We start from the raw sequence: 24,966 nt of genomic DNA on the forward strand, positions 1-24,966 counted from the left end.
GAATAACGACAGCTGCTGCTGAGACGGTAACAGCTACCTTAATTGTATCGTCAAGTGTTTCCTTTGGGAAATTAGGAAGGGCAGAGTTGAATCCTGTTTGAGTTTAGGGGCCAGGCCAAGTGTGAAACATGCGGTTACATTTTAATTGGCCCCCGGCCCCTGGGAGTGAAGATGTGTTATTTGGTTTGTGGGTATGATGATTCCATGGTCTGAACAGTCATCGACTAGCGCATGAACACAGTGCTCCGACCATAGTGTTTATTTGGTAATAACCTACTTAATAGTTTCATCTACTTGGCTGAGTGATGCTGTTTTGAGTTTCGGAAACACCACACGGATCTGTACTGTTAATTGTCGATGGAAAACCTCTCGGTAAGCATAATATTTATTTGTATACAATAGCATTAATTGATATTTATGAGATGCATAGTCCAGCTGTTCTTTAAATGAATGAATAAGTAGTTTAAAATTATTTGATTTAGTTCATTCATAGTCTTGAATTAAATGTAATTAGTTTAAGTCATTTTAGTAATCTAAAAAGTTGTTTTAGTCTAGTTTTGGTTGATTGATTGCTGATTTTACACTTGGTTGCATGCTGATAATAGCTGATATAATAAAATGTTTTCTTTATATATCAAAGAAATATTAGAATGTCATAAAATTCATCACTTTGACTATGGACAATGTTTCTGATTTTCTTTTACGATTTAAATAGATGTTGCCGTTCTTTCCCTAATATCAACTGTTCAATTTGTTAATTCAGTGTGACAAAATGTGACACAAATCCTTTGTGCTTCCTTCGTTGTTTCCAGCCAGAAGAATGGCGCGAGATTGTGAGCAAGAAGATGAAGTTCCCTCCGGAGCTCAAAAGCGCCATCCAGGAAGGCAAAGTGGACCGGATTAATAGACTGCTGCAGACTGGTGATGGCATCATCCGCCAGCTGGACGACTCTGAAGACCGACAGTGGAGGGAGGCGCTCAACCTGTCCATCCGTCTGGGCAACGAGGACGCCATGGTTGCGCTCCTGCAGGGAATCAAGTTTGACTTCCGTCAGATCCACGAAGCACTGCTGGTGGCCGTGGACACTAATCAGCCCAAGGTGGTGAAGCGCCTGCTGGACCGACTAGACCTGGAGAAGAGCAACAAGGTGGACGTGCGTTCCTTCTCTCAGGCCATCTTCGACAGCTCCATCGACAATTCCCAGTTTGCCCCCGGGGTGACCCCTCTGACCTTGGCCTGCCAGAAGGACCTGTATGAGATAGTCACCATGCTCTCCAAAAAGGGCCACTCCATCCCGTTGCCGCACAAGATCTCCTGCAACTGTCTGGAATGTCGAAATGGCCGGCAGTACGACCTGCTTAAGTTCTCTCTGTCCCGCATCAACACCTACCGTGGCATCGCCAGCCGTGCCCACATGTGCATCACGTCTGAAGACGCCATGCTCCAAGCTTTCACCCTCAGCAGGGTGCTGCGCAAGCTCGCCAAGAAGGAACCAGAGTTCAAGGTCTGACACTGTTTTACTTTTATTTAACCCATTTTGGACTGAGGCCGATTTTAATAATGTCTTCTAAATCTTGATAGTTTTCTTGAAAAACCTATGTTTCTATGTCAGTGGTTCTCAAACAATTTCATGTCAAGGACCCCTAGAAATAAATATGTATTTGGCCGCCGACCCCCAGCTGAAAATATTTTGTTCCAGGGACTCCCTGGACACAAAGATTTTAGTTAAAACTTTTGCTCTGAAAGAAAATATTATTCAAAGATTTGCGCCACATTTCCGTGATTCTTCAAAAATAGCAGACCTACATAGTTCCTAGAGTGGCACTCGGTGAGCTTGTAGATCTGCTATTTTTCGACAGCTAAAGCATATGCTTAAAACACCAAAAGGGGTTCCCGAAACCAGTTTCCTTGCATAGATTGAATTTTGGGCATTTTAATAGAAATACTGAGTATTTGATGATTAATATGTTCCGGTACCTCTTTCCTAAAAGCCTGATTATCTGGGCCTGGAGCTGGTCTGCGAGGAGTTTGCTGTGGAATTGCTGGGAATGTGTCGGAACCAGAGTGAAGTGACGACCATACTGAACAGCTATGGGGTCACGAGCAACGACGACGCCGAGGAAACTCAGGAAAGTCAGGCTTTTGAAAAGGGCATACCCTCCCTGTCACGTCTCCGACTCGCTGTGAAGTACAACCACAAGCAGGTAGTAAGAAAACATATACCGTATATGTATATTATTAACCCATTTTGACCTGGGAACGATTCTACAAATGTCTTCTAAATCCTGACAGTTTTATGAAAAACCCTAAATGTTTCCATGTCAGTCTCATGGAACAAAATATGTTGTTCCATGAGACCCCCCCCCCCCCCCCCCCAGAAATATAAATAGCAGACCTACAAGCTCGTAGAGCATTTATTTTTACACAATGTATAACTGCAATGTATTTTTGAGTGGTGCTATAGCCACTCCTAGCCAGCCAGGGACAATGTGCGTCCCTGGCTGGCTGCGGGTCTGTCCGTCCGAAATTGTGTTTGTTGACCACTAAGTGTCACTGTTGCGCAGCCACACACACACTCGCACAGAGATGCCACTGGTTACAATACCCAGACATGCAGGCAGAGGAATATAGTCTTCTTTCTTCTTAATTCATCGCTCTCCGTGGTTGTGTGACGTCTGTGCATGTTTTGGTTTGCAGTTTGTGGCCCATCCGATCTGCCAGCAGGTGTTATCCTCTATCTGGTGTGGAAACCTGTCGGGCTGGAGGGGCAGCAGAACCGCCTGGAAGCTTCTGGTCTCTTTGGGAATCTTTTTCACCATGCCTCTGCTCAGCCTCATCTACTGGATAGCGCCCAAGTCGAGGGTAAGATTTGGGATGGCTTGTTTGTTTGTTTAGACTTTAGATGGAACAGTAGCTCTTGTTCTTGTGTATTTCCCAGTGAGCTGTGATACAGGGGGTAAATTCACATTGTAGACATTCTAACCATTGACCGTGTTCCTCAACCTTGATGTCTTTGTTGTGTTCACCAGCTGGGAAAGATCCTTAAGATTCCTGTGATCAAGTTCCTCCTTCACGCCGCGTCGTACCTGTGGTTTCTCATCACGTTGCTCGGGGAGTCGATAACCATGGAGATATATCGAGACAAATTTGCCTCGCGCGAGCAGACCCTCCTGCACAGCTCATTCCACATGGTGTGGGTCGTCGGTAGGCCATCTCTCGCTACTGTAATGCCTTTCCTACTATTTGTAGTCCATAGACCATATTCGCACAGCGACCATTTTGCTCATCCATGTACTATGATGTTTGTGCCGTCTCACTACGCATAGGGTTCTTCTGGTACGAGTGCAAGGAGGTGTTCCTTGAAGGGCTGCGGAGTTACTTCTGGGACTGGTGGAACTGCTTGGACGTGATGGTTCTCAGCATGTACATCGCCTCCTTCGCGCTGCGTGTGCTCATCATGCTCAAAGGTCACTTCCTCTGCCTGGCTCCTCTGGCTCCTAACATAACGGAAGTATACCAGGAGTGCGTCTATTTCACTCAAACAGGTGAGAAATAAGATTTGATATGTAGGGAAAGCCAGTTTGAAAAGGTGGGTTTTGAGTGTGCTTTTGAACATTTCGAAGGTTTGGGGCAGCTCTGATGTGAGTTGGGAGTGAGTTCCAAAGAGAAGGGGCAGCCACTGCGAAGGCCCTGTCTCCCCCCCCCCATGTCCGTTTGTTGGATTTGTGGGGTTCCAGTTGGTTGGCAGTGCTTGACCTTGAGGGAGCGGGAGGGGACATGGCGGTTGATGAGTTCAGAGAAGAATAAAGGAATGGACCGTCTCTCATGTGATTCCGTGTGGTGTGTGTATAATAGGGCGCGAGGAGTGGTTTCAGGAAGACCCTCAACTCATAGCAGAGGTTCTGTTTGCGGTCACCAGCATGCTGAGCTTCACCCGTCTGGCGTACATCCTGCCTGCCCATGAGTCTCTGGGGACGCTGCAGATCTCCATCGGGAAGATGATTGACGACATGATGAGGTGAGACCTGGCTTAAAACCCATTTTGGGCGGGAACCCCTTTTTTTAAACATTGTGTTATAATTTAGCTATTTTTGAAAAGTCGTTATAATGTGGCGCAAATCATTGAATATATATATATTTCAGAGCGAACATTTTTAACTAAAACATTTGCTTCTGGGGCGTCCCTGGAACTACATATTTTGAGATGGGGGGTCCGTGGCCCAATAGAGATAATTCTGGGGGGTCCATAGGTTTTTCAGAAAAATGTTTTTATCTATCGACCTCAGTCCAAAATGGGTTAACGGCAATGTAAGGGTGCTATAAGGTAATGGTATACCACAGTCTTTAATATTGAACTGAAGAAACACTGTATTGATAAATAAACACATTGGACAGTGACTCATAGAGGTGTGATACTACTGTATAATATTGTGCCGTAAAATAGTAAAATGTTAATTTAACTGAGAGTAAAAACGATTAAAAGGTACATTTTTACTCTCACAGTTACATTAAATGGAGAAAAAAACCCGGCAACCTTTCTTTTCATTCAGATTCATGTTCATCCTGATGATCATTGGAACAGCCTTCCTCTGTGGTATCAACAACGTCTATGTTCCGTATGTCATCTCTCCACGTCTTGGCAAGTAAGAGAGGCTCAACATTCAATTATTCAAAAAGCTATGACTTAAAAAATATAAAAACGACATTACCGGTAATATAATTACATTACCATCCAAAGCAATCATATTATATTTCTATCTATCTAGAATAAAAAAAATAACTAACTGTAAATGAATAAGCACTGATAAATAAACATCGCACAATAGTCAACGTGATGCAAGTGAAAAGGCATGCTTTTTGACTGCACAAAAATAAGCTACAGTAGCCGATGCTATGGAATATCAAACAGTTTGACGTTCACTGTCACTGCCTGCCGAGGTCAGTTTGGTCAAGATTGTTACTAATAATAATTATTATTATTATTTAATCAAATTAATCTGGTTTATAGCCAATTGGTATGGAATATAAAAAAATCTGTAAATGTGAAATGAGTGTGGAATATATATTCCACACTCATTATATAAGAGATATTTTATATAAGAGATATGGAACAGCCTTCCCCCTGCGGTTGTTGGAGTTATTACATCTAGCAGCGTTCACGCCTTCAAGAAGAGGCCGAACAAACACCTCCTCAGTGACTGTAATCCTTCAAGAAGAGGCCGAACAAACACCTCCTCAGTGACTGTAATCCTTCAAGAAGAGGCCGAACAAACACCTCCTCAGTGACTGTAATCCTTCAAGAAGAGGCCGAACAAACACCTCCTCAGTGACTGTAATCCCACAAAGCTCAAGGACTGTCATTCATCCAACATTCAGTTTACACATACACCTGACTGAGTAGCTGCAGGTCATTGACAGGCTCTTTGAATGTGTTTTTCTCATAGCCTGTATCTGCTTAAGCTTAAAGGACAACTTTAGTTTTTTTCAACCAAGGTTCAAGTTTTAGGTTGTTGAGTGTTATTCTTTATTTATTTGCTGCTTTCTTTCGTTTTAGGGATTTTAGTAGTTTTTGACGGGGGGCGGGGGCATTCAAGCATGAGGCTAAATATGTATTTTTTTTACAACATTTTATAGCGATTTATTTTTTAATTATTTACTATTCCTAATAAACCCCAGGAAATTTCATCTGGCCTCAAAAGATCACAGGATCATATTGAGCCTATGACACATTCCACCTTCACATTCAGCAGATCCTGTGATCTTTCGTGGCCAAATGTAATTTCCTGGGGTTTATTAGGACTATAGTAAATAATAAAAAATAAAAAAAATAATCTGCATAATATTTTGTAAAAAATACAAATTTAGCCCCATGCTCGAATGCCCCTGCCCCCCTGTCAAAAACAGCTAAAATCCCTAAAACGAAAGAAAGCAGAAAATGAAAAATAAAAAAAACTCATCTTTTACTTTCTCCAATAACATCCTAAAACATGAACATGAAAAAAACTAAAGTTAAGTTAAAAAAAAGAGTTACATGGAGTCATGTCATCAACGAAAGAATCCAGGGATTATTTTAATTGTATGGTTCAAGAGCTATAGACCAAAACGTAAAGCAGGCATATATAGCAGCACCATGAGGCTGATTTAAAGAGCTTTGGGGTGAGGGCGTGAGGCGACTTCACTTTTGGGGTGAGCTCATTAGATTACACACACCACTGCAGCTGAGAAAATTGTCAGAGCCCACTTTGTCTTGTTGGTTTGACCAAACACTGATGCCAGTAGTGGGTGTTATAAGATAAATAAAATAATTTAAGAAGCGCTCAAATGTTTACCTCCATTTTTTTTGTTGTTGCAGAAAACAAAACTATTTGTACAAACAGTGTACCTTTTAATAGACAGGGAAATACAGTAAAAACTAGAAAAAGGTCTCCACCAGGATTTCTTCCTCAGCCTAGTGGGAATATGCGTGCACAGTTTCATCGCAATCGGACGCTGCGTTGAGGAGTTGTGGCGATTTGTACAAAGCGGGCTACTCCTGAAAACTGTAGGAGCCAATCGTGGCCAATCAGGATGGAATATGAGAAATCAAACAAACCTGTCTTGATCACATGACTATGGAGATCATGTGTACCGATTTGCGTGAAATTTGGATAAAATCTGAAGGAGTAATAATAGAAAATGTGTTTTACATATGTCGGCCTCCTGGTGGCGCTATAAAGAGCAGATGTGAAAAATTCCAGGCAAAGGTTTTTCCTTGGCCTCTAGGGAGTTGGCATACAAAGTTATCCACAGATCCGTGCAGTTAGAGGTAAAAACACTTTTCGGCCAGTTGTAGCGCCACCTTGAGGCTGAGTTGAAATTGTTCATGTGGCATTTCGTCCTCGGCCTAGAGGGAATGTGCGTGCACAATTTCACGGAAATCACGCCATGTGTTCATGATTTGCAGCATTTTGTTTGAAACTGAGCACTCCTGTGAACTTTGGAAGCCAATCTTAACCAATCAGGATGGAGTCTGAGAAATCTGAAAGACCGGTTTCGTTGAATGGCTCTAGAGAGACTGTGTACCAATTTGCGTGATGTTTGGACAAAATCTGTAGGTGTACTGTGCAAAAACTTGTTTTGCACAAAGCGGCCTCCTGGTGGCGCTATAACAGGCCGTTCTGGAAAGTTTGGGGCAGAGGTTCATCGTTGGCATCCAGGGAGTGTGTGTGCAAAATTTGGTATGGACCGGGTTAACGGTGCCGGAGATTAGCTGCTCACGGACACACGGACACACACACGGACGGACGGACGGACGGAGTGCAAAACATACTCTCCCCCCATGCCTTCGGCCTGGTGGAGACAATAATTATGCATTATGCACTTCAAGTAGCCTACTTCCCCAGGGCGGTGGGTAAGAATGTGTTCATGCGCAAACAAACTTTAATAAGGATTTAACAACTGAAAGAATGAATCATTGATTCAGGCAGGAACCCCTTTTGGTGTTTTAACTAAGCATTATGTTATACTTTAGCTATTGAAAAATAGCAGGTCTGCTATCTTTGAAAAATCGTAAATCTTTGAATATATATTTCAGAGCGAACATATTTAACTAAAATATTGGCTTCTGGGGCGTCCCTGGAACTACATATTTTCAGTTGGGGGTCCGTGGCCAAATACAGATAATTCTGGGGGTCCTTGACATGAAAAAGGTTGAGCACCACTGACATAGAAACATGGGTTTTCAGAAAAATGTTAGGATTTAGAAGCCTTTTTTTTCATCAACTTCAGTCCAAAATGGGTTAACACAGGATAATCATTTCCACCCTTTTCCGATGTAGATTCAACGAGACCTTTCGCTTCCTTTTCTGGACCATGTTTGGCATAGCGGACCAGGACACCGTGGACATGCCCAGCTATGTGGTGGCAGAGTTTGTGGGCAGGATCCTGTACGGCATCTACACCCTGGTCATCGTGATCGTCCTGCTCAACATGCTGATCGCTATGATCACCAACTCTTTCCAAAAGATCGAGGTGAGGGTGGTGTTATCATTTTGTTCACTATATAAAACTATTTAGCTATTGAAAAATAGCAGATCTACAAGCTCATAGCGCGCCACCGAGTGGCGCGCTACGAGCTTGTAGGTCTGCTATTTTTGAAAAATCGTTATAATGTGGCGCAAATCATTGAATATATATTTCAAACATTTTTAACTAAAATATTTGCTTCTGGGGGGTCCCTGGAACTACATATTTTGAGATGGGGGTCCGTGGCCCAATAGAGATAATTCTGGGGGTCCTTGACATGAAAAGGGTTGAGCACCACTGACATAGAAACATAGGTTTTTCAGATAAACGTTTTTATCGACTGTATTTTCATTTTGTTGACTATATAAAACCATGACGAAAAGGTTTTGTCGACTACCATTCAGCCAAGAATTAAGCTATGATAACATATATTGACAATTTTGTCAACAAATAAACAAAAGATCCAGTAGAAGACAAGTCATTTACGGTTTGGTTGCGCTCGGGTGCTGTACTCTGAAAACAGCCCATCTACAATCTCACAAGGCGTAGCATGCAGCGCGGCACGTTGTGAGCTTGTGATTGGCTATATTTTCAGCATGCAACCAAGTGTAAAATCAACCATTACGACACCATCAACTCCTGCCAAAATAACAGTTTGACTGTCTAAAACTAGACTAAAACTATGACTCAGAATCTCAGATATGACTCAAATTAAATGACATTTTATGCAAAAGACTATATGACTAAACTAATTCAAGATTTGCCGTCAAAATAAACACTGTGACTGGTGGTACTTTGGTGTTTGTGGTTTTGATCTCAGGACGATGCGGACGTCGAGTGGAAGTTTGCCAGGTCAAAGCTGTATCTCAGTTACTTTCGAGAGGGTCTCACTATGCCCGTGCCCTTCAATATTATCCCTTCTCCAAAGGCATTCTATTACCTCTTACGGTAAGAAATGTTCAACATTCTCTCAAATTGCCTTACCAAATTCCCTTACCCCTTATCCCTAAACTTATTTGCCATTTTTACTATTTTAAAACATTTTAAAATAGTACAAAGAGCCGATCTACAAGCTAACAACGTGTCGATGTAGATTGGTGTAGAGGGAAAATGCAGGGAGCCAACCTGACCTGAAAATGTATGTTCTGTTTAATAAAGAGCTTGACAGACCGGAACATCCCTGTTACTGAACAAACATTCTAAAGCAATATTTACTATCGGTAAATATCGCTATTAATTTTCTGAACTTTTACTTGAGTAGGGAAGGTAGAGGGCGAGAGGTAGTAAAAGGAGGACAGGAACTATTCTAACAATCCTACTTCTATTCCACTACATCCCAGAGGTACTATATCATTACTCCACTACAATTATTTGATAGCTAGTTACTAGTTATAATTTTTAGTTTTAATAACAAACATTCATTAACCTATTTATTAAGCCCTATTTTATACTTTGGATATTTGATAATAGACCATTTACAAGCCCATTGCCCCGTACCCTTTCATACCCCAGGCCCACAAGTAAAAGACATTTTTATCACATGATGCCCCATAGCAAAAGATGGAGATATTTAGCCAATGAATGCGTATGGAGAGAGGGAGGAAGACGATAGATATTATGTATAACTGGAAATCATATACCGCGCTACTCTTTCGTGGCTGTAGGTAGAAATGTAACTGTACACATCACTATATCATTAGGCCATGCCTCCTAGCTGGCTGAGTTTTGTGCTCTACTGAATGCACCTTACTAGTTTGTATTTATTTATTTATTTTATTTTATTAAATATTTTGTGTTCAAGGGGTATCTTTAGGCGAATATGCTGTTGCTGTAAATGCAAGTCGGAGCCAGATTATCCCGCTATAAGTGGTATGGTAAGTGTTTTGCTCAAATACAATGTGTAAGGAATGCTAAAATATCTTGGAATTGTACCTAGAGATTATGTAGACTCACGTCTCTTAAAGTAACGAAATACATGTATTCAAGTACTGTCCTTTGATGTCCTTTTACTTTACTTGAGTGTTTTCATTTTTCGATAAACGCTCCTATACTCCCCAACTAAATAACTGATAGTTATAGGAACAAAATAAATAGACTCTTACAATGCATACCAAACTGATGGGACGTTTGAGAATCACTGTTTTACATTATCTGCATTATTATCTGCATATTTCTGCATTCAGGGTGGTGATTGCGGTCCTGATGAAGGTCAGGCAAATTTCCGACAGCAGGTGGTCGGGGCTCTGGTTCAGCGATACATTGAGTCAGCACGCCGTGAGTTTGAGGAGACCAAAAGAAAAGGTAGTGATACAATTTATATTAAGACGTTGCAGTTATACATAGTGTAAAAATGTCCTCGGTCAGTAAAACACCCTTATTTCCAGAGTACCACAGCAGTGCATGAAAGACATATAATAGATAGATTTATGTGTTTTGTGCTCAAGGGTTCACGCCACCTTTTTGAAAGATAAAGACATGGCGTAGTCGTGTCCAACACAGTCATTGTAATACAGCATTGTAATACAAAAGGCTGAACAGTTTTAGACATAGGAAGGCATAGAGCACCGAAGTCCTGACGTAACTCGCTCATCCCGACGATTCCCCTGGTTCACGGAAGTAGTTTCTCTATGGAGAATAACATGGGGTGATCTTAATATCGTCTACTATAAGCGTTGTGGTCCAAAAATAAACAAGCTGTCTCGGCGTTATTGTCAGGGAGGTGTCTCTGTATCGTTTGCAACAGTCAGTCACTCATATATGATACAGTCTGCTTCTAGCGAAAATCTAACTAATTCAGCAGCAGTAACATTAGCGTTTTCTCTCAGTCAGTTGATTCTTCATATCCATGTGAGTGAAGCGGCCGGGATGACATGTTTATTTTTCAAACACAGTTCTTATATGAATCAATCTAAAACTCCTCCTATGGTGATTTCAATGCAACTAAACAAATACATGAACCTGGGGACTGACGCCCTCTACTGAAAGTGACGTCAGACTTCGGTGCTCTATTTACCCATTTTGGGCGGGAACCCCTTTTGATGTTTCAACTAAGCATTATGTCATACTTTAGCTATTGAAAAATAGCAGACCTACAAGCTCATACGAGCTCACGAGCTTGTAGCTCTGCCATTTTTGAAAAATCTTGAAAATGCGGCACAAATCTTTGAATATATATTCTTTCAGAAGACTTTTTTTTCCATTTCGACTTCAGGTCTAAATGGGTTAAGTCTACTGTGATTATTTCAGATATCGGCAATCGGATCACGGAGCTGAGCAAAGTGGTGGGCAGGCTACACGGAGACATCAAACTGCTGAAACATGCCCTGGTGGACGAAGGCCACAGCATCGCACGGCAAGGGTCCACGAAAGAAGGCTCCTCCATTCTGGGCAAATACATCATGGGCGCAAAAAACAACTTTAGGGGTTTCAGGCAAGACGAACACGTGCCTCTTCGGCACCATTCGGAGGACAAGTTGGCACATGACAAGCATGTCGATGAAGAAAAGGAGGCATCAGATGAGAAAAAGGAGCGGGTGGACGCAGAGGAGAGGGGGAACGCTGACGCTGATGTTGTTAGAATGGAAGAAGGCAGGGTGACGGTAAAGGTGGAAGAGCAGAAGGAGAAGGAGGAAAGCAGTGAGCCGGCTGAAAAACCGAAAAACAGAGACGGTATAGTGAACCAAGAGAGGACAGAGAAAAGTACGGTCACAGACGTACTAGAGGAAAAGGTAGACAACGGTCAGGGTGAAAAACTCGAAGTTGGGGCCACGGCGAGTGACAAGGGCCCGGCGGAAGAAGAAGGCGGCGAACGAGGAAGCGCTTTAGAAGCCAATGCAGCGGGCGGAGGAGGTGCGAGTGACAAAAAGGTTGACATAGCAGTCGTGACGGAGGTAGAGAAAGGGCTCAAAGACGTAGAGCTGAAGGACAAGAAGGTGGAGGGAAAGTGGAAGGCTGGCAGAAAGGAGGACAGTGCAGCGCAAAAGGCCGAGGGCGTGAAGGAGAGCACTGGAACACCAGGAAACACAAAGAAGGTGGTTCCCTCTCCGACAGGAAGCAGCACCTCAAAGGACACTGGCTTTGGCTCACAGGAAGGGGAGGGCTCTATCGATGGAGCGCTAGGAAGTCCCTGACCTCGGCAGTTTCTCCACTTAAAGGGACACTATCACTCTTTTAATGTGCTTTTCTCTTCATTCCTCTACTCTATAGGAACGTATTCCTACAAACATTCGCCTAGCTATTTTCTGAAGTCAAGAGATCCCTATTTTGCCACAAAGCAAACTAGAAGACTGATCTTCTAGTTTGATCAGTGTTACAACCCGAAAATCGAACATTAGGGTCAGGGTTTCGGGTTAGTTGAAAATGGTCATAGTGTCCCTTTAAAAACATGCTTGTCAGCTTAGTAATTGGTTTAGAAGGCCATTTAAATCGATAAGCCTAGAACAGCATCGGTGGCAGCGGCGAGGGCTGCCTTGCAGTACGAAATCCATTTCATTAATCAATATTTTACCCCAAATTACAATAGCGTACAGTAAAGGGAAAACAGTGTATGGTTGAGTACCAAGATCTAATGCTTACAGTTAAGCTTGGGTTATCATGTGCTTCCTCTTAAGGTGATGTTGCAATCTCACATGAAATTATTCAAGATTGGGTTGAATTGCTAACTAAGTGTTCACCCTATAGTGAATTTTAATACAAATAAAACTTAAACTTAAATTAACAGTTTTGCTCATTGTGTTTTGTTTGTATGTAACTAATGTTTCAAGGAATCTCAATGCAGTCATCTCCTAAAACGGTAGGATCAGGAGCAATTCTGTGTGTGTGTGTGTGTGTGTGTGTGTGTGTGTGTGTGTGTGTGTGTGTGTGTGTGTGTGTGTGTGTGTGTGTGTGTGTGTGTGTGTGTGTGTGTGTGTGTGTGTGTGCGTGTGCGTGTGCGTGTGCATGCGTGGCAAGAAGACTGAAGCTACAGTATCTGCAAGACTCAGCATGCTTTACACTTGCCATTCCCTGGTGGTTGCAACACCAGCTCATTAATTCATCTCCTGAAGCATCACATTACAGTGGAAAAACAACCTGGCTGGTCTTCAGTCCATCCTCACAAGTTGCAACATTCAAACATTCAAGCTTGAATGATGTCAGCCATTTTTAATAGGTGAGTAAGATGCAGCTACAGCACAGACATATGTATCTGAAAATGTCACATGACAATACAGCGTGTGGCTGAAGGCCAAGCCGCCTTTAACAGGCTTTGTCTTCATGTATGAATGTACGTCTCACAACCAATCACAGCTCATGCTGCTATACACGTATAAGATTGTGAAGCCGAAAATAGCTATTATGAGTTTATAGATATGCTATTATACTGTAAGTGCATGACCATCATTCGACAGAGCATAAATAGAGGGAATAAACAACAGTCTTTACAATCTCTTTGAGACTCTCTCTTTAACGTTAAGAAACACAATGGATATATTTATAGTGGGTGCTACCTTTGAGCAAAGGAGACATTTACTGTCACATTTTATTTAGTCTCTCGAGACACTGTTGACTGAGATGGCACTGTTTTTCCTTTATTTTTTGACGATGGGTTCTCAGATTGTACTTTTATTTGACATGACCATAAATAGGCTGTTTTTCAATGCAAGGGTGATGCCATTCCATCCTGTATGCCTAGTAGTAGTAGTAGAGAGAGAGAGAGAAGTTGTTGCTCTTATAAAAAACTACATTTTCTTTGCTTTGTCAGTCTGTCTCCATCCATCCATCCTTCCATCCATCTTCAACCGCTTATTCCCTAGTCGGGTCGCGGGGGCAACAGCTCCACCAGAGAGCTCCATACTTCCCTCTCCAGAGCAACATTGGTAACTTCCTCCTGGGGGATCCCGAGGCGTTCCAGGGCCAGTGAGTTTCATGTCTCACATGAACACAAGCATTCTACAGTAAGTAGCTTATACTTGCCACAACAGTAGATGTGGGTCTTTACTCTTATCTGACTATTATCCTTCTCTGTCAAAAATAATACACTGTCCTGAGGACATGGCTGTCACACGCACCCAATGTAAATAATCTCCTGTTTGCATTTGTTACGTCATTGCATATCCTTCTACATTATGCATTGTTTGCACTGCAGCAGAAGTTCTGATGTGTTTGTTAAAAGCCATATATGAATTTAGGAGGCTGAGAAACGAACACCCACCTGTGTTCTTGACTTATTAGTGGCTTTCTTATTTGTGTACAACTGTAGCGTCAATACATATTCAACCGTTTTTGCAGTCCAAGGAGATTCCTGTATTATATATTTTTTAAATGATTAGTTCAGGACACTGAGTGAAAAGGTAAGCAACCCTATTGACGTACTAAATGACAGACTGAACTAATGTTCAAGCGATCCTAACATATTTCCGACTATGCTACTATCCTAGTCCTACTATAAAACATACTGTCCTACCATCAAATCTGTCATTCTATCCTTTAATCCATTTCTCTCCTCAGTGGGTTGACCAAGCAATCTCAAATTGCACAACTGCATGCATTGACCATTGGCAAATGCATAGAGTGAATAAGAAGCCAATGTTTCCTTTTTTCCTTTTTCTTTTTTTTAACTCGATCAAGTCACAGGAGCAGTCAGGTTAAATTGTGTAATTGCACTCTCTTTCAAGTAGCATGATGCAGTGACAGCATGATCCATGTGCGTTTCGCTGCTTAGCTATGGGAGTGACAAGTGAACCCCTCATTCTTGATTTGCCGGTTTCATTAGGGTAGCAGGAACCTATCACGAGACAAAGCAGTACATTGATTGGATGCAGTGCAGAAGTGCACTTGTATAAGTCCAATGTCGCCATGACCTTACTGACAAATTGGAAGATTGGCCCATTCTAATATTTCTTAGAACTTAGGGGAAAATGTAGCAAATAATACATTGAAATACATGTGAGATTATATAATGGTTATAGTATTAATTATATAGTTGGAACATTTCTCAAAGAGAAAACCAGCACTCACGGAACTCTCGTTTTAAGGCACTTTGAATTTATTCTTGTGTCAGTTGACATGGTATGCCGCAGAGCAGCAGTACAACGAACTGCGTTTCGGCGTTCAAGCCTTCATCAGTGTTGTCTATGTGCTGGAGACACGGGAAGTGCCACATTTTATGGTCTCCCTAGGAGAGACAGTACCTCTGACCCATGCAGACAATGAGTTCTCAGCCAACTTGTACCAAAAGTGCAAACCTAACAATTCACACAACAACTTTATACATTCTAATAGACGTAATTAAGTCCTTAAATACCAATCTAAATTATGTTGACATATCATTTCTGGTACTTTCATATGGGATAAAAGGACTGATATGTCAACATAATTTAGATGTGTATATAGGTATTAAGGACTCTTACGTCTATTATAATGTATAAAGTTGTTGTGTGAATTGTTAGGTTTGCACTTTTGGTACAAGTTGGCTGAGAACTCATTGTCTGCATGGGTCAGAGCAGGTACTGTCTCTCCTAGGGAGACCATAAAATGTGGCACTTCCCGTGTCTCCAGCACAACACTGATGAAGGCTTGAACGCCGAAACCCAGTTTGTTGTACTGCTGCTCTGCGGCTTACCATGTCAACTGACACAAGAATAAATTAAAAGTGCCTTAAAACGAGAGTTCCCTGGTTTTCTCTTTGAGAAATGTTCCTGTTATGTTACCAGTAAAGATGCTCAAAGTGTTTAAAAGCAACTGGATATTAATGATATTGTTCACATCATTATCTTACCTACTGTCATGCAAGAAGTTGCAACAACACTCCCAACTAGTTCAGAATGTGATCTGCCAAAGCTACACATTCATTGTACAATCGTCTCACTCAATGCACATCACTCACTCACTCAATCAACCTAGAGGTTGTCATTGTTTGATGGAAGCATAAAGATAGGCTATACTTATGGGGCATGCAGGTCCTACTACATTCCACAGATTCAAACACTGTGTGAATGAGTAGGGTTTAAATTAGGTCTATATCATAACAGTTAATGGATGGCAAGCGGATGTCATGTCATAATATGTCATAATATTGTCTCCAGACATAAAACACAAACTGGCAATGTGATTTACTATAGTTTTGCCATGTGTTCTGCTTTCAGTTCCTGAGGGAAGTAAGCTATAGCACCGTGGTTCCCAAACTGTAAGTGCGTGCACCCCTTGTGGTGCGCGGGCGCCTTTCTAGGGCAGGGGTTCTCAACGTTGTTTTGGCTGGGGACCCCCAGAAATGCTCCTGAGCCATCTTAGGTTGAGTATAACCCTGCTTTACCACAATAATTATCTGGCTGTTTACTTTAAGCACTCGTACTGTTGTACATGAACTTGTCTTGCGGTGAGAGTGATCATGTGTCTATGTTGCTTAATCTAACTCAGTGGTTTTTAAAGCAGAATGCTGGCCTGGCAGTAAAATGGGTTTTAGCTTCAGTTAAATTCTGGTCTCTCTTGATTCCTGAGGAAACAAAGATCTACTGCCTGAGGGCAGGTTGTTGTTTCAAACATCATGTACATACTGTACGGAATGTTCTTGAGGGAATGCATATGGTCAAAGATTTTAATGCAAGATTTGTTTCCCGACAAACATTTGAGACATTCTTTGTACATTCACAATATATTTTCTCGTGATTTTAAATTTGAATTTGGACAAATATTAAATCTACTTATTTTATGCATAACAAAAAACTCTCTCATAATGTCTTTCACAGAACAATTTATCTGGGATGGGAGTATTGCATTGTTAATTAATCATTGTGTCTCCATAATATTATAGATGACATCTACTGGACGTGTCAGAAGAAACTATATGCAGTGTACTGCACACTACCCAACTTAATGTGCCCATGGTGAACCATCCACAACAGCCCCCAACCACACACACACACACACACACACACACACACACACACACACACACACACACACGCCTACCTTACATACCAGCATCGAGGAGTGGCACCCTAGAACGATAGGATGGAATCTTGGATGGTATGGAATTTGCAGAGCTTCCACCTGTTATAAGACGGTCTGCAGAGCGTGGGCTGCAGGTGTGTGAGTCAGAGAACTAAAGGACGAGCACCTAAATAGACAACACCTGACACCACTGACATTCACAGGTGAGGGCTGCTCATGCTAATGAGAATAATAAGAATGTAATGCTTTTCTAAGTACCGAAAGACGCTTAACATGGAAGGCATAAGAAAACAACATAGGAAAAAAGTCTTTATTGGTTAGGGGGGGGGGGGGGGGGGGGGGCTAAGACTAAGGAATAAAATCAATAAAACAGTGGAAAGATGAGAAGGGGGGGTTGAGGATCTATACTTCTCAGTTACTTATGTTTATTCAGAACCGTGTTATTGTATTGTATATTGAATGACCTGACATTGTCTGTTCTTTGGTTCTTGAATTTTTTCTCTTGTATACCTGTCCTATTCTTCACCCTACTATACTGCTGCTATGCCACCTGAATTTCACTGTGGCACTCAGTAAGGGTTTATCTATCTCTAAATAACATGATAGCTGAATTCAAGCATTGATATCGGCGCTGTTTTTACAAAACTGTGACTTTGTGCACCCAAAGCACAGCGAGCAACCCACGCATTCAGATTCAGATTCAGATACCTTCATTTGCCATTGTGTATTCAACACACAGGAATTAGTTTTGACGTTGACATGTGTGCGTTCAATTCTTCTTTCCACATAAAGACCACAACAACCAACACACACAAGACGACACCGTGCAGGGAAAATAAATATGAAATATACTGCTGTATATATAGACCAAATTAAACTAAACTATAGACGTATAGCATTTTGAACCCTTTGTGCACATGTGGCTTATCTTTCTATCTCAGATTGGCATTCTCGTTCTCAGAACTTTCTCCGGGATTAGCAATACTTGTCATTCCTGTCGTTGTGCTGCAGAATGCTGCAGTGCCAGTTTCGCTTCTGGCTCATAAATAAGATGCGAGGTTAATGATGCATGATGATCTGTGTGTAATAACTCAGTAACACTCGACTGCCAAGTATGCCAAGTCCTTTTGTTTTCGCATTCATGCAAGACACGGTTTCTTAAAATGATAATGATTAACATACTGTACAGTAGGACTATCAATAATACCCATGGTTCACACAGAATGTGTGCGTGCGACTGTGCGTGTGCGTGCGCTCTGCGTGTGCGCGTGCGTGTGTGTATTTATTCCCATTTTTGAGTTGATCTTTCGTTCTCTTCTTTCAGATTGACAAGTTGAGGAGAAAATCTATATTATTATGTCAAAAGGTATATTCAGTTTGAATACTATGCTGCAACTGTGTGTGTGTGTGTGTGTGTGTGTGTGTGTGTGTGTGTGTGTGTGTGTGTGCACACGCTAGGAGGAGAGTGAGAGATACAGTGTTAAACTATTATTATTATTAATACTAATATAACTAGTATTAGTTTAGTATTATTACTATTATTACTACATAGTTGTTCATTATAAAATGTGCTTTCTGCCTGACAAAGCTGACAAAGCCCAGGTGTTTCAGAGCACCAGGATACGCACTAATCTGAAGGGAGATGGCAGTTGGATCCACAGAGGCTCAGCAGCAGTACGCGTGGAACGGGAGCAGACACAGTACTGTGCCCCACATTTAATTCATTGAGGTTTTTCTTAACAAAATGCATGAATAATGTATATTTGTTCATATCTGTCGAAAGGATTATGTTTTGTATTTCTTTTAACTCAAGAGTCAAGACCTTACAGTGCGGTCCTTTGAGTGTAAATGTCTGTGTTGCTCTTCCTATACTACAGTTAAGTGTAATGGCAACCACCTGGGCCCCCAGGGGTCCTTGAGGGAGCTCCAGGGGGTCCACAGGGGTCTGTTGTGTCCAGGGATAATGGGAACCTCATGGGTGAAGGATGACGGAGAGACTCAGACATTTTTGCAACGTTTTAGGAATGCATGTTTATTACAAAATGGGGCCCTCCATTCTCTTGGTCTGTCTGTGTCTTATCTTCTATACGGGACCATGCATATAGCTGTGTATGTAGGTGCAATTGTGCACGTGCATGTGCATGTGACACTATATAGGTCTGTGTGTAGATGTGATGTATGGCTATACTGTTGTGTGTGTGTGTGTGTGTGTGTGTGTGTGTGTGTGTGTGTGTGTGTGTGTGTGTGTGTGTGTGTGTGTGACTTAAACATGTCCATATACAGTATGATTGAGGGTGCATGAGTGTGCGTGAGCTTATGTAAGTTGGAGTGCTGTTGATGTGTATACATGTGAGTGGTGATATGAGATATTCTACAGGTCCTTGAGGGAGTTCCAGGAGGTCCCCAGCTAAATGATAGTTAGGAACCAAATGGACCCTTATGGGTTTGTAACGCAGAGTGTACAAATGGAACTAAATTGACCCGTTCAATGCCATTAAATGCCATTAAATGGGGGTCCGTAGTCTAATTCATGTCAAACTGGGGGTCCTTGAAATTAAAATGGTTGAGAATCACTGCTAGAGCCGTAAAATATTATTCTCTTATGTGGGTCCCTGGCATATCCCCATAGCTAATTCGTGTCAATTTGGGGGTCCTTGACATGAAAAAGTGTGGGAACCTGCACTGGCCTAGAGGTGTGCATAGTTGAGTAAGACTCTATATATATCTTTCATCTGGGTAGTGCTTTGAGCACTCCCTGTTGGAAGAAATTGCAGACAGAATGACATATTACATACACAGATTCACAAGAGAATTTGTCACGATACTCATACAGTATGTACTATGTATGACTCATACACATTCTCATACAGTATGAGCAGTGAAATATTGATGCAGTGGAGCCGACTCCACCAGACTGTACAACTGTGCAAGTAAAGTCCAGCATATACAGTCAGTGACCACCGGAGAGACGGGTGACAGCCGGAATGTAGACAGCACCCGGGTGAGCAGTATGGATTAGCGCCCCAGCCTGTGTCCTCTGTGAGGAGGAAGCCTTTAGGAGGGCCATCATAATCCACCACTCCTGAATGAAGTGCGTGGTGCTGGGAGTCTGGTGCAACACACAGGTCCTGGGCCTGTGAGAGCAGGAGTGGACCTGGCGTAGACGTAGGAGGGGCCCGGACAGGAGTCAACCCACAGAGCCTATAGTCCTTCCTCTCGCCAGAATCTGGTTCTCCCAGTCCTGGCAGAGTAGTTCTGGAGCAACGGATTGTGTGGCCCTGGTTTTTTCCCTAATGGGACTGAATGAGGGTAGCTACTGGGACATAAGTCGGGACTTGATCAACCCCGGCTGGGTCACCTGAGTGAGGGGTATGATGTTCGAGAGACCCGAAACCCCGATGACCTTGGGATACATCACCGAGGATACGTCCCAGGTGCATCCATGCAATGTTTTTTGTTATAGTACAAAATATAATACACGGGTAATAAAAGATTTCTGTTGTGCCAGAGGGATAGTGCTGCACTGTAGCCTGCTAATGAGAGAGAGAGAGAGAGGTGAGGGGGGAGGGGGGGGGGAGTTGCACCCCTCAGTTCACACGGGTGTGATTTTTCTTTGTTTGAGAGAGAGCTGGAGAGACCTGCTACTGAACAAACACTATAGCAATGATTACTATCAGAATATATAGTTATTTAACACTTATTCTAACAAAGGAATATCACTACCCTACTTTGAAGCAGTGTATTTTAATGTAATTTAATCAAATAATCATGCAGTACATTCACTATGAATTTATCTCTTTTATAGAAATGAGGATGCTGTGGAGACCACTCAGACCAGACCTCCGCTGGTTAGACAGAGTTCATATGTCCTCTCAACAGCCATGAAGTTTGGGTGAGTGCATGCCATGTTCATACTTCATAATATTCATCTTAAATGCTAAAACGTAGAACGTGGTCTCTTACAAAAGCAAATTTACTAAATGTTAAAGTGTTTTAATTCAACTGTTAACCATAAAACAATCTGTTAAATATTTGTCTGTACTTATCCCATGGTTGTACAACAAAGGGGGTTGTGAAACATTCCCTCCCCTGGAAAAAGTAAATACGGTATAAACAAGTACCTACAAATACATTGTCTAGAAAACCATGGTGGACATCTGGTGTTAAATGTATTGCCTTTCTATGTTGAATCACCATTGTACACTGTTAGTTCAGCTGTCAGAACTTGCCGTTTATTTTGGATATGGAAGTTGCTTATCAAGGTCTCTCACCCTCCAGATCAGTGTCCTCCCCACTGAGCCCAACAAAGGACAACTTCCCAGAATTGGTGTCTAAAAGGTTTGCATTTCAGTGTTCTGATGTGTAAATTGTCCCAGGTGTAAACAATATTCTACTCTTGAGCATAATTGTTTTTCCATGATAGCCAGTATGATGCTTGTTCACAGTAGCCTACTGTACGTTTAGATTTCAGACCCAGTTTGGTAGGCTATGAATGCTCAATGCTGAAATCCCTTGTTGTTTTCTGTTTTAGTGACTCAGAAAGCCAACCTAACGACATTAGCCCTAAGACAGACGTCCAACCGACTGAAGCTATCGAGGATCCAACAGAAAGGTTAGTGTGTCTGACATATTATTGAGGCAACTGAACACACTGCTGCTGTTTTCTTATGGCTCTTCATTTGAAAACTCCTTGCCTCATCTTTAAATCTTACTACGCCAACATTTTCACACAGCAGAAAGGCCAAATTGCACAGCTATTTCTTTTTTGTGAAAACTGTTATATTGTCCTCCTGAAAGCATATTTGGGAATGAATAATCTTGTCTGTGTCTCAGCCCTGCAACACCCACAGGACAAAATGGCACAATGCAACCAGTTAATCTAGCAATTGGAAATGCATTGGAAGACAATGTGGTGGAGCCAACTGGGCAAGCTCTTGCCAATGGAACTGCTGAACATAAGGAAGATGCACCAGTTGACCAATCCGACACAGAACTCAGTGAGACAACTACTGAAGTCTCTGCAGATCTCCATGTCGATCCAGTTGAAGAATCATCAGCTGAAGCCGTAGCAGAGCTGAGTCAAGAAACAGAGCCGAGTCAAGAAACAGAGCAGACCCAAGACAATTCCCAAATCAGTGTAGAGCTCACAGATGAACCAAAAGCAGAAAACCCTGCAGAGAACCCTGAACCTGAACCAGAGAAAGTGAAACCTGCTGCTGACCAACAGCCAGCTAGCAAATCCAACCTGGAGGAGGTTGGAATGGAATCAACTCTCCTGCCAGCAGAGGAGCTTATTGAGGATAATGCAGTGGGGGCTGCCGAGGAACCTGTTACACAGCCTGCTGTAGAGCAGGCTGTTGAGAGCACCGTTGGAACCAATGATGCTGCACCGGGAGGAGCAGAACCTGTGGTCCAAGACCCAGCTGTGGTTGCAGAACCAGACGTCATCCCTTCTCCCAGTGAGCTTCCCGAAGAAACGGCCGCCACGTGTGTTGTTGACGCTGTTGCCGAAGCCGAGCCAACTGCTCAATCAGACCCCGTCTCTGTCCCCGAGGGTGAGCCGGAAGCTGCCACTGCAGTAGTTGCTCATGAAGAGGTCCAGTGTGCGGATGTAGCCGTGGAGCAATGTTGTGAACCATCGCCCGCGGCTGCTATTGATCATACTGATTGCCCCAGTGATGAGATTCCTGCTGAAGTAAGTGAGTCAGTCACTCAAGCTGCACAGAGTCAGTTGGAGGAAAGTACCCTTGAACTGGCTGATGCGCTGCAGGTGGCATCACCATCTGCTGTGGATGAACATGGTGAACATGTGGACCAAGCAGACGATTCAAGCACAGTGGAGTTAACTCCGAATCAACAACCTGCTGACACCAACACAGAATTAATGTGAGTGTTATTCATCATAAAGATAATTTATTGTGTAGCCCATTTGTTCCCAGCCTTTTTATACTGAAGTAACACAAAATATTTGGCTCTCCATGTAGCACCATAATAAATAGCATAAATAGCAATACATTTTTGCCCTTTTTGTGCCATTCCTAAGCCAATAATGCTGCTGCTCTGACCAAACCCAGTCTAATCACTAATCAGCACAACTGATGATATTTCTATGTGATTAATCCGTTCTCAAATCTTCTATTAATGGCCAGGTGTGCTGTCATGCCCGTTTCAGCACGGCTGGATATCCTATTTTAACCAATTGCTTGGTCAGAAGAACTACCTGTAGTAATATAAGAAATTCATTCCACTTTTGTCTTTTTTTTCTCCTTTTTTTGGGCGACTCCTCTGTGTCAAGTACCACTAAGTACCAGTGGTTGGGAACCTCTGGTGTAGCCTACACGTCCTCTGCCATATGAATTTGTCTTCATTAAAACAAATTATATCTTTTCTTTTGCCAATTATTTCTTCAGCGTTGAGACCTGTGAAAAGCCTCCGGTGGATGTGCCGAGTGTTCTGGCAGAACCTGAGATGAGGTGGGTTGAGAATAATGTCTGTATTTTGTTTTGATTTAATTTATTTATAGATGGGAGTGTTATTCATTATTTAGATTTAGGACAGCAGAGAGAGAGAAAAGCTATGGTATAAATGAGAGGGGGGGGGGGGGGGGGGGAGGGTACCGTACGTATAGGGCTCAAGATGGCTTGAAAGTCTGATTTTTAACACAGTAAAGTACACACAGTTGTGTAACTTTGTAACCTTGGCTGTCAAAACACAAAGTGTCTTCTACTTCTGCATATTCTGTTACGCATCATAACACTTAAAAAAAACTCTTGTCCACTAAAGGGACGGTGTGCCCATTTGTACGTACTGTAAAAAGGAAGTGGATGGAAATATCAAGATCACAATTAGTTACCCTCCGACATACAGCCACCCCGAATGCTTGAAGGTACCGTATGCTCTGTCGTTGTCTGTGTGTACCTGTTGGGATACAGTATGTGTCGGTGGTTGTGCCATTCATTGTGGTTGATGTTATCTTTCCGGTGCAGCAGCATCGAAGCTAATATTGACTGTAATCATTACTGTTGCAGTGTGGTGTGTGTAGTAGGGCCCTGGGAGACATGATGACACCAATGTTCCTGCATGCGCAAGTCGTCCACTGTGGAAGCTGCTTCGCAAAAACCATCTAGGCCTTAATTAACACCCAAGAGAAGGACCATCATGAATACTCTTTTTTTTTCCTTTTATACAGACCCTTTGTTTTCTGCTTTACTGTAATTCCCAGTTGCATCTTGCATGACTGCAAAGACTTATGGTATGTTATGATATCTTTAAGTCTACTGTATTGCCAGATCCTTCAAAAAAACATATTCTAATTTGAAATGTTGAATGGAAATACTCTACTATTACTATATGTATTTTCATTACAGGATTTTGCATGAGAATGAAATAAACGTACAATGTAGATTCAAAAGCTTTAATCAAAGTCATCATTTCAAGAGCATACACACAGCCCAGCTCAGTCAATGGTTGGACTTGCGAATAAAGGCGCAAGGCGAAGGCACTTGCGAATAAATAAAAAAAAATGGTTAAGAGCACCATGAAGCCAATGGACAAGATATGGCTTCTTTTATGCAACAACAGGTAAAGCATACCCCACAAAATTGACACACGATCTCTCTCCTCCCACACAGTGGTATTAAAGAAAATTTAAAAAAAATGTTATTCTGTGTGAATGCCAAACAAAACGAAAAGGTCTCAATTGAGATGGAAATAATTACAAGATAGGCTATAGCCTAAACATCATTCTGAGCAGAGAACTTTGACGCATTGATCTTTATTTGTATTAGTGAAAATGAAATGTGAATACATAATTATATTATGTATCATATGATGATCATAGGAAACACAATGGGAGCAAATTACAGTATATTCAAAATAGATACAGACCAGATACCAGATCAGTAATCACTGAAGGGATTCTATATGCAGTGAGGATGATTAGCTCAGGGAACTGTCATTTATCCTGCTCTTGGCAGATACATCAGCACCAACAAAGCACCATGAAATGTGACATTTGCTGCCCCAAAGGGGAA

General features: G+C 42.1%; 2 protein-coding genes across 2 annotated transcripts; both read left to right on the top strand.

Annotated features, from left to right (window-relative positions):
- Positions 1-357: 357 nt before the first annotated feature.
- LOC310855362 (short transient receptor potential channel 2-like) lies at positions 358-12,135 on the top strand (the record flags this gene model as incomplete). The annotated part of the gene is made up of 13 exons (XM_083760333.1): positions 358-372; positions 813-1,505; positions 1,993-2,205; positions 2,699-2,863; positions 3,031-3,205; positions 3,328-3,546; positions 3,857-4,019; positions 4,552-4,644; positions 7,819-8,011; positions 8,826-8,953; positions 9,807-9,879; positions 10,189-10,306; positions 11,252-12,135. 13 exons carry the CDS (start codon positions 358-360, stop codon positions 12,133-12,135), a joined length of 3,132 nt encoding a protein of 1,043 aa, XP_083616459.1.
- A 4,923-nt stretch (positions 12,136-17,058) lies between these two features.
- LOC310868103 (uncharacterized protein) lies at positions 17,059-24,248 on the top strand. The gene is made up of 10 exons (XM_083778367.1): positions 17,059-17,136; positions 18,258-18,299; positions 18,522-18,633; positions 20,739-20,825; positions 21,212-21,271; positions 21,465-21,545; positions 21,767-22,819; positions 23,344-23,406; positions 23,717-23,819; positions 23,962-24,248. The coding sequence occupies exons 2-10, from the start codon at positions 18,290-18,292 to the stop codon at positions 24,058-24,060; spliced, it is 1,668 nt and encodes a 555-aa protein (XP_083634493.1). The 5' UTR covers positions 17,059-17,136; positions 18,258-18,289; the 3' UTR covers positions 24,061-24,248.
- Positions 24,249-24,966: the final 718 nt, after the last annotated feature.

Source organism: Protomyctophum parallelum, assembly GCF_964188405.1.
Source record: "Protomyctophum parallelum genome assembly, chromosome: 1".
NCBI classification, from domain to species: domain Eukaryota; kingdom Metazoa; phylum Chordata; class Actinopteri; order Myctophiformes; family Myctophidae; genus Protomyctophum; species Protomyctophum parallelum.

Excerpts from the sequence above, each read along its gene's own strand:
- LOC310868103 (XM_083778367.1), top strand. Across the intron at positions 18,634-20,738 it reads GTGGAACGGGAGCAGACACA|AAATGAGGATGCTGTGGAGA; the intron begins GTACTGTGCCCC and ends TCTCTTTTATAG. Across the intron at positions 21,546-21,766 it reads ATCGAGGATCCAACAGAAAG|CCCTGCAACACCCACAGGAC; the intron begins GTTAGTGTGTCT and ends TCTGTGTCTCAG.